The sequence below is a fragment of the Accipiter gentilis genome, chromosome 9, assembly GCF_929443795.1.
Source record: "Accipiter gentilis chromosome 9, bAccGen1.1, whole genome shotgun sequence".
Classification (NCBI taxonomy): domain Eukaryota; kingdom Metazoa; phylum Chordata; class Aves; order Accipitriformes; family Accipitridae; genus Astur; species Astur gentilis.
Window position 1 is genome coordinate 10,455,670 of NC_064888.1, and position 10,024 is coordinate 10,465,693.

The 10,024-nt window shown below is 41.7% G+C and overlaps 1 protein-coding gene across 2 annotated transcripts; it reads right to left on the bottom strand.

The window, feature by feature from the left end:
• Nucleotides 1-731: 731 nt before the first annotated feature.
• On the bottom strand, nt 732-8,337 carry LOC126042507 (protein NDNF-like). 2 transcript variants are annotated; one of them, XM_049809659.1, is made up of 4 exons: nt 7,714-8,337; nt 5,416-5,611; nt 3,298-3,431; nt 732-2,302 (listed from the first exon to the last, which is right to left on the bottom strand). In XM_049809659.1, exons 2-4 carry the CDS (start codon nt 5,601-5,603, stop codon nt 951-953), a joined length of 1,674 nt encoding a protein of 557 aa, XP_049665616.1. In that variant the 5' UTR covers nt 5,604-5,611; nt 7,714-8,337; the 3' UTR covers nt 732-950. The 2 variants fall into 2 exon arrangements, with proteins under 2 accessions (XP_049665616.1, XP_049665617.1); XM_049809660.1 differs by lacking the exon at nt 7,714-8,337 and adding an exon at nt 7,438-7,537.
• Between the last annotated feature and the right edge of the window lie 1,687 nt (nt 8,338-10,024).

Genomic DNA, 10,024 nt, shown 5'->3' on the forward strand with positions numbered 1-10,024 from the left:
TTACTACAAATATTTTTCCTCCATGATACTTAATAGGAAAACTACAATTAATTTTTCCTAAAGCAATGCATTTGTTGATATAGGCTGGGTTAAAGATGTAAAGAGTGAGTATATTACACTCGGGAGTCACACGGTGATAGATATGGGCTTGATATTGGAGACTATAGATTAAAAACTCCTTTCCATGGCAAGATTCCTTACTTGCTGCTTTTCTCAATGGACAGCAGCACAGCAGTGTATTTGTACACTCCCTAGAAAAGCTGGATCCAGAGCCAGTTCCTGGCCTGAATTCTGTCTGTTTCTAACCAAGCACAGGTTCTTTACAGAAATGAAAGCCAAGCAAACATGCAGGTAATAGGGAAAGATGCATTTCAGCCTGCTTTACTCAAGGTGCGGAGCTTTATACCAGTTCTGCTGCTTTTTTCAATTTCTTTTTGTCTCCATCCCTGTTTAAGCAGCGGGGAAGTTCAGTTTCTCAAGAGCAGCTTTGACTTGTGGGGTCTCTCAGTTCTTTGTTACCTTACGGAGTTACACAAACTGGAAAACTCTCTGGGACTTTAAAATAATGGTGTGTGCTTCTTGAGAGGCATTTCCCATCACTTCTGTATTGGATTTCAGAAGCATTTTAGGTAACCATTCTATTTCTCACGGGTGCCATTGTGGGTATTTTATTTCCATGTGCATGGATTTGTTTCACAGGTCTGTTTTTGATGTTTGAATAAGACAGCTTTGGGGGGGGGGGGGGGGGGGAACCCGACCCTTTTACAGGAGAGAAGATGCAAAAGTAAGCGTAACAATCTAGACAACTAAGATGTTTCCTCTGTAGAATCTCACAGCTTTAAATTTTCTGTGTGTCAGTGTTTTTTAAACTGCACAGGCCATGGCATGGATTGGCATAGATTTTGGTAATAGTCTTCATTCACTCACTTCAAAACATGTCTTTAAAACCTTCAACATTTTTTTCTGGTCTTCACAACTTTGCTGTGATATCTGACGGGGATGCCAGATGGCCCAAAAAGATAAACATCAAACAAGTAAAGCGTCCCTGCATCCAGCCCTTTGATGGTCTCTGTGGTGACAGCTCGCTGGAGATTTATATCATAGAAATACTTGCACAGCACTTTCTCTGACTTGTGCCGAGATTCAGGTCCAGAGCATCTGTCTGCACTCTGCAGTTCCACCCAGACCTGGTCATCTTCAATCCTTTTCTTGTATACACAGTACTTGCTCTCCTCTTGTGTTCCAAGCCAGGCAATGGTGACAGAGTTGCAGGTCCTCAGTTTACTGAAGGACTTGATTTTTAAGCTCTCTGGAAGAAGTGGGAATAAGGGCTTGTGGAAATGGGAGGACACCTGTACTTTCACAGAAGAGTTAGATTCCTCTGTGGATCTCAGCTGCACCAAATATGTGTCCAGCAGCTTTCCCTTCAGTGAGAAATACCTCAGCCCTGAGATGTTTTCCGATGCCACTGTTCTACCATTCTTTATTATGTGAACTCGTACTTGGCCATGACACAACTGAAAGGTGAATTGTATTTTCTTGTGCCTTGCCTGGTACTGCAGACTGTAGAATTTCTGTTTTTTCCCATCCAGGACAACCTGAATCACTTTCCCATCTTTCAGCTCCATCACCTTAGGCTCAGGTTCTTCCAAGGTTCTTGCAAATGTTCCGGTGTAAGCAGCGCTGGCATTTGTGAGGAGATTGACAACAAAAACATCAAAGTAATACTGAGTGCTGGGACCGAGATTGGGCACTGTGTAAGTGTTCTTAGTGCCCATGCATATCTGCCTGACTTCCCCACTACTCACTTTGTTGATGATGCTCAATTCACTGTTGGACAATATCATCACCTGCTGCGGTTCAAGAAGGTACGGAGAGAGAGACAAAGCTAATGTAGGTGGCAGTTTCATTCCAGAGGATCTGATTGCTGTCTCAGCAGCACATAAGCTCTTATAGTTGTGCTTTTCATTAACTAGAAGACAGTACTGGATGTTTTCTCTATGTTGCAAGACAGAGGGACTGTGTTTCCAGGTCAGAGTCACTGTTGTATGCCCAATGCCAATAACATCTATGCGTGGATCCATTGGAAGTTCTGGATAGAGGTGCCCAGATGTTGTGTCAGTTGTTAAGTACACAGTAATGTGTGTGTCTCTCTCAGTGGACAAGAACTCCAGCATGTAAAGGGCAGAATGAGAAGACATGCCCATGTAAGTCTCCACAGAATTTCCCTTATAGTTAAAAATGGTGGACACCATGCTTGGAGACTTCTGAGATTTTGAGACCTCTTGTGTATCATGATCACCTGCAGGCAAAAAGCAGACTTGTGTTTTACTTCACATCTCTTAAAACAAAAGCTACATTGCACAGGTTTTATTTGTATGTCAGCGAACATCATATTTTCTTCCTGAAAACAATAATTATAACTAAATACTTTTTGCTACTGGTAATTTATTAAAATAAATTTTGAGCAGCTTTTATTTTAGCAGTGCAGTTGTAGAACTGTGTTTTTAAAAAGGCTATAATTATAAAACCACAACTTGCAAAAGCTTGACTTGTATTGTGCCTGATGTCCCTACAACTTTCTCCTTCCAGTGGCTGTCTCTTTGGGTACTTTACTTCAAGGAGACTCATACTTTCTATGAAAAGAGTTTTCTTTGGTTTAGTTTTGTGTCATTGTTTTCTATGAAGAGGGAAAATTTATCACTTCAAAGGAACATTTTTTGGACTCCTCAGTCCGGTGTACCTGCCTAACAGGTAAGAACTTAATGGCAGCTTTCAGATTTTAGTTTGAAAAATTAATTCAAAATTATGAGGAAGAATGGAATTTCCTTTTAGGCTAAAGGCAGCATAATACCCACTGCCATGGTAGATGGTATTCCTAGAAAAATAAACAGCTAAATCTTTTCCACATCACTGTGGGGAGCAAAATGACTGGTTCAAGTGGCCTAAGCCACAGAAAAAGAGCTGAGGCAGCAAAGGGAAGTTTGGGCCAGTACAAACAGCTTATGAAGCTGGTCTGTGTTTGTGGAGCCCTGAAGACCCAGGGTTGTTCCCAAATATTAACCTTAGGTTTAGACTTTTTTGCACGTAATCCTTAATTTACTTGGAGTTGATGGCAAAATCCCAGGGGCTCCCATGTTTCACCCATGGAGACAGGGATGTCCTCTTTGGCCCATGGCAGTTTACAAGAGAGGGAACCATGTGATGTTTAAGCTTGTGAGGAATTTCCTGTAACACAACTCCTTATAAGTAACTTATGCTTTCTTTGTCTCTGCTTAGGCAGACAGAAGGTCTTACCTCGTGCTGCTTTTCCAAGGAAACTTGCCGAAGCTTTGTGCACGAGTATGCTCCATTCAATGGGAACATCACAGGGCGTCACTGTTACGGTGAAAGGTGCAAGGGCTCTGCCTTCCTCCATAACAAAGTAGTACCTGTAAATGCGGATTAAAAACAGAGAGAAAGTGTCAGGAAATTCAAGTCTGCCTGATCCCCCTTGCAATCAGCCATTCTGATGTGGGTCACTCCATTGTAGGTAGAAATTACTGTTGCCCTTTGAGGCACATCAACACAAGGGGATGGTGAATGTCTGAAATCTTCAGCTGTGGGAAGAATACTTACTGTGTTTCTTCTTTTTTTTTTCCCCCCAATCTACAGGTATTTGCTGGAAATTTAATCTGCTTACCATAGGCAATATCTCTCCCACTGAATTTTAACACACTTCAGATGAATATCATATCTCGGCACTTACCTAGTTATTTTGGATGATGGATGTGATTAAATTGACTGCCTTCTAGATACCCACCCATTGGCTAACTCTGGGGAATTTGGTGTGCCTTTTCCCAGGATTTCCTGACAGGAGTTCAGTGAAAGCTCTTGGAGCCTATCCTCCCTCATATGTGCTTGCATATCTAGGTCTTCCTGAGCATCAGATAAAGTGAATGTAATGGAATGGTTTTAGCCAGTCATGAACATTATCAGATGTCGATGGCAGTTTCATCCAGGCCAGTTCTAGCTTACTTGCCTTCATGACAGAGGCTGCAGTGTGTGAGCAGTACAAAGTGCCATCAGTCTAATTGGTCAGGTTTTGATTCCTGCTTAAAAAAGCCCAGCCTCCTATATCGCTCCTTTGGACTTCTGTTTATTTCTGTTGTTTTGGTGTATACGGACTGTATACAGCCACAGAAATGTGTGGACTTGGGCCACTTGCTCTGCAGTTAAATTAAGACAATTCAAGGATTTTTTTTTTGTTTATTAGTGAGACAAGCCTAGTCATTATGGATAGATCACGTCAGCCTAGAGGTCTGGCTTACTTTCAGGATATGGCTACTGGGCCAGAGTCAGGCTTCACTGGAAACAGTTCCACATTCTTGAGTGTTTTACTTTAAGCCAAAACTTGTCATCTCTTGGTTTCCTGTTTGGATGACTCTGGGGTTCATAAGGTCCTCACCTGATCGTGCTTAACTGAAGGGTATTTTGCTTCCTAATTGCAATCTTAATGTTATGTCACAAGAGTATAGCAAAACTCACTTCTCTCTTGAGATTTCAATACCCATTTGCCTTTAACAAGGAGAGCTCCTATTTTGCTCTTGTGAGCATTGTCACGTTATACAACATGTGCTGTGTTCCAGTTTCTGTACAATGCATATCAAGACTGAACCATCTGGCTCATTCTCTGCTCCATGACCACTCTGCTTGGGTGTATGTCAAAATCGGTATGTGTTGGTCACTGTCCAAAGTGGAGTCTGATAAAACCACTTGAAGTGTGTCTCTTCCCAAACAAGCAGCTCAATCTTTGCTACCCAAGATGCAGTGCCAGCTGTAATATCTAGATCACATACATATCTAGATACGGCAGAAAACTTTGCAGATATTTTGGGTAAATGAAGAATCTGTGGAATTTCCATATGTAAAGCACTTTTGATCTTACCAAGCTTTAGTGCCATTCAACAAAAACACTTCCAGCATGCAGAACACTGGCAGAAGTTTTTCTGATAAGATAAGAAGTCTGTGCAGATAGTCTATTGATTTGGGGGATAGTTAATTTGCTAGGTAAAATTCTTGTATCTTACAGTGAATGTGGGACAGCTGATATGTCTCTGAAGGCAGGCTGTTTGTAACATAACTGTTTGCTGTTGGAGCCCACCCGTTCTGTATTGGCTTTGCTGCTCCTTTGAACACCCCAGAAAGCTGTCTGAAATGTGTACGTGAATCTAAGCTTCATCTCAGAGGGTCATCCAGACTCTGGGCAGTGGAATCACACTTGAGCTTGACAGCAATGGGGTATTTCTTTGGAAATTCGGTGGACCCTGATAGAGCTCTGCAGGTGCATAGCAATTCTTGGCTTGTACTGGTAGCATGCGGCTACCAGTGTCATAGGGAAGTATCTGAGAACAGGAGTGACTGATTTGCTCTTACCTTTTAGGTATATCCTTCAGCAGGTGAACTGTAGTTTCCTTACCATCAGCAAGTATCAGGGAGTGGTAGAAATTGAAGAGATCGGTCTTGAAGCTCTGTTGGGAACTGGTGGTGGGTGCTTTTATGGAATGACACAAGCAAGCTGCCATGAGAAGATGAAGAGGCAGGTAAAACCAGAACCAGGACATCTTCAGTACTGCAAAATGAGATGACAGAAGTAGGGGAGAAAATAGTCAGTGACCTTCTCTGTGCCTTTCCTGCTATTTATCATAATCACGGCAAGCCAGGCTCAAACAGTGCCAGTCTCCACTTTGCTAAATTGCTTGAAGTCCACAGAAAAATATTTCTCAGAAGATCTCTCTGCAAGATTTAATGGCAGAAGCTGCCATGATGTCTTTTATTATAGAAAAATACAGTCAATGTAGCCCAGGTGCAAAATCACAAGACAGTTATAAAAAACCCCCAACTTTCACTGCTGACAAAAATGAGTGGAGAATTAAATTTAAAATATTTTTCCTAGTTTATAGGGTTCGTTTGCTAAATTTCAAGGCTGGGTTATTTGTAATGCAATGTCACTTTCAAACTCGCAGGAGGTCACTATATCCCAAACACTGCTTCTGCCATTCTGCCAGAGATCATTTAATTTTTATTTCACCCATTGTGACTTTAGGTATGTGTAGAGAAGAGGCTAGAGTAAGTTATTCAGACTAGTGTAAGATACTCTTTGATGAAAAGTGGAGAAACCTGGATAAAAATGCCTGAATTGATACTTAGAAGACTTTTAGCTCTTTGTGAATCTCATTTGGAGGAAAGCTTTATTACTGTAGGGCAGCTAGATAAATAATTCTGAGATTTTTGTGTTGCCCGTGCCTTTTACACCTGCATCGCTTCCAGCCCATCTCTGCATTTGCTCGTCACTGGAACTTGTAATGGCTCTATTGTGTTCACTTTGATAAGAGATTTCAAAAATCGTGCATGCCCCCCTCTTTTGCCAGCAGACTTTATTATCAGCTTTGAATCTATGAAACAGATGTACACAAACAGTCCCAAAAATCATCTCTGAAAATGCTGATTTTATTTAGACTGTGCTGTGTGCATTGCACAGAGCTGTGCAGATAGGAGGGTCCAGTTAGGACAAGAAATTTTGACAGTACACTGCTATGTGAAGTTGTAGATTATCCTTACAACTTTTGTGTCTGCTATATCCAGTTTCAGAAAAAGAGGAAGTGCAAAAGTGGAAAGGGCATAAAAGGGAGAAGAAAGAAGGGCATAGACCTTTAATACAGGTGCCAGCTGTAGCTCAGGGATTTGGAAAGCAGAGGGAGCTCTGTGAGCAAGATCCCTTTTTTTGAGGAAAAAGTAGCTTATTGCATTTTACAAGCAGCAAGGAATAAAGATCCTGCTTAAATCTGATTATTCGCTAATGATAGAAGAGAACATAAAAGACAAAGGCTCCATCCTTTAACTTTTACTCATTTCTGAGATCAACCCTTTCTTCATGGTGCCTGCAAATGTGCAGAAGATCTTAGGCAGTCAAAATATCTACAGTTCAGCGGACCTGCTGTCCGTTACAATTACAGTGACTTTATAAAAGGACCAGTTCCTTTATAAATCCATTTCAAACATGCACATTTAAACATAGTATTGAATACATCTCTAGATTTTTAGGTACAAAATTTGTTTTCACCTGGGATTCCCAAAATAACGCACATCTTTACTATCAGTGAGATTATTATTGAAATTATCACTGAATGTCATATGAATGTCCTACTTAGCATCCTAATAAAGTTAGGATGTTCTCTTCCTCTTTGTAATATTTTTAACACCTAGCTGAATGCAAGATTAAACAATGATCTGAACAAGTTGAAAGAATAGTGAAGATTATTAGATCAATTCCACTTTTAATGTTCTTATAACAGAGCTTTCCTTATGACTCTGAGTCACTTCTTTACCGCTTTGTTATTCTTGTAGTCTAACTATAGCTTACAGATTCAACACATAACCCCAAATATTTTATTTTACCTTTGACAGTGGAATCTGAGTTGCTCTGTGCTTCAGAGAGGATTAAAAAAAAATAATTCTTTCTGCTGCTTACATGACAGGATCTTGCAAACCACACTGATACCACAGCAGCTCAGCTTTTCTTGTCCAGGAAAACAAACAAACCAAGCAACCAACCAACCTATAATCAGCTTATCCCAAAGAGAACATCATCCTAAAGGCTGATTTCGCTCAATTACACAAACAGTATACTCTCAGACTCTTGGAAATACGTTACACAAGAAATACTCTGCTTACCTATTGTGTTCCTGGCCAAATGATCCCCAGACCGCTCGCTTTCTTTGCCGAAAAAGCATAAAATAAAACAACATAGACTTTCAGATCTCTGTAGACAGATGAAAACCAAAACTGTGCAACCAGTTTAACAGGACAGAACTGATTTTTCCATATGGCTTCTGAACAGACATAGTAACTAAAATGCTTGCAGTCTTTCAAGAAAAGAAAAAAGCCAGAGAGTTTTGGTATTTTCTTAAATTGGGTGTTTTCAAACGTTATTTTAAACTTGCATAATTTTGAAATCTTCAAAGTCCCGATTGTTGCTCCTTCAGTTCTAGAGTTCCTTCTGGAGGGCTGCGAAGCACGTTTGTGTGCGCTGCCTCCAGCCAGCAGGACTTTATTCCTGCACAGAGTGTCAGCCAGACTGTTAGAGCAGTCTAATCCCAGCGGTGGCTGGCCGGAGAGCAGGTCTTTGACAGAAATGCACAGAGAGGAGGAGGGGGTGAGATGGAGAGAACAAACACTATTAACCCTTGTTAGCCCTTAATATAAGCCAGCCAGGGGTGCACCAATCTTCTCCAAAAAACTAGTTTGGCATTGGCAGCTTCACGGCCCTTCCACGGAGCACGCAATCTCCTTGCCCGCAGCGCTGCAGGAGTTTCAGATAATTTCAGGTGTACCATCTTTCTGCTGTGTTTTTTATGGCCCAACAGGTGCTGACTGGCTCACAGAAGGGAACGCAGAAAAGCTGTAAGGGAGGGAATGCTTTGCATTTTTTAAGCAGACTGGAATTAGCAATCCTTTGAAGACTGTCAGGAATCTACTGAATAGAGCCGAGCAGATTTCTTGGCTTGCAGAGGCTGCGCAAGAAAGAAACTCCAAAAGCGTATGGGTTGGGGGAGTATTTCTGGTGTGAGAGTATTGTGGCTGAGGGAGAAGGCAGGAAAAGGGTGCATGGGAAACGGCTCACAGCAAGTGCAAACAATTGCTTCTGCAGTCAGGGCTACAAAGCAGTTGTAGCAAAGCCATGGTCCTGAAAAGGCCTGCTCCTGCTGAGCAAAGGCTGGGTATGGCCAGGATTCGTGTGCTGCTTGTACTTCTTGGCCTCTTGGCCTGAGATGGCAGGAAAGGGGCCCTGGGGTTGTCCCTGGGGGGGAAGGGGTGTGTGTGTGTGTGTGTGTGTACTCAGCTTCTTCAAGTCTGCTCAGAAATGCAAGTCCCAGAAACCCACATGAGCTTCTAGGCAGGCACTTTGCAGGCAGCGAAGACAGAGTATAGCAGGGAGGCTAGGCCTCATTTATTTATTTTAAAATAAAGTCTCTTGTTCCGTGTTTGAAGCGAGTGACTCGCAGTAACCTTTTGCCATTGTCCTCCTGGATTTGGAGATGTATTACTTAAGCCTTCCCAAGACTAAAAGTTTGCTAAGAAGAGGGGCAGGTGAGGGAGAAATAGAAAGAGACTTCAACAGATTCTGCATAGCAGATCCCTATGAAAACATAAATTTGCTTATCAACTGATATAATGGAAAGAAATATTTGCAGTATATTTACTCTCACTGCAGAAGAGGGCAGAAATAATTATGTTCATCAAAGGTTTGCTAAAAATTTATTTGCAGAAAAATTTTACTGAGCTTTTAAAAAGGGAATAGTGTGGGGGAGTCTTGATACAGGCAGTGTATGATCAGAGTATTGGCACTGTTGAGCTAGAAAAGGACAAAGCAAGGTATATGCTAGACAACTAGCAAAAGTAGAGTAGATAGCAAATAGGATCTTTCAGACAAATTGTCATTCTGGTGTGAAATCTAGAACAGGTAATGTCTGGGTAACACACATGGGAACTAATGAAAATACGAGCACCTAGCCAGAAGCAAACCATTCCCCCAGTGAAAGAGAAGCATGAGAAAAAGGTGCTGCAAAGTCCTGTAAGTTCCCAGAGCAGGCCTGGAAGAGGGAAATGTAGTTCAGATGAGGTGCATTAAAAAATGTGCACTGAAAACAGGCCATGAGAGAAAAGATATTGGCCATAATATAAGTGTAGGGACTACAGTGTGGTTTTGCTGAGATTTGGAGGGACTCATGGGTGGAAGTACGCAGGGAGAATTGTAAGGAAGTAACTAGTGTTGTTAAATAGGGAGATCTTCAGGTAGGGCTCAGGAGCAGACATCACTCCTGTCTGGTAAACTCCCTAGTCAATGCAGATACAGTAGGCATGTTTGTTATAGAAGGGATGGACTCGCTGTTTAATTCTCCCCAAACCTCCCCGCTGCCATCAAGACAAGCCATTACCCAGGGCACAATTCACCTTCCAGAGAAGTCAGTGGGAGTCTTCCCAT

Bases quoted from the DNA above. Each gene is read 5' to 3' on its own strand.
- LOC126042507 (XM_049809659.1), bottom strand. From the start codon at position 5,603: ATGTCCTGGTTCTGGTTTTACCTGCCTCTTCATCTTCTCATGGCAGCT. The intron at 3,432-5,415 runs GTAAGAGCAAAT...CCGCATTTACAG, and splicing joins CTGAAGGATATACCTAAAAG to GTACTACTTTGTTATGGAGG. The intron at 2,303-3,297 runs GTAAGACCTTCT...TTTTGCCTGCAG, and splicing joins CCTTGGAAAAGCAGCACGAG to GTGATCATGATACACAAGAG.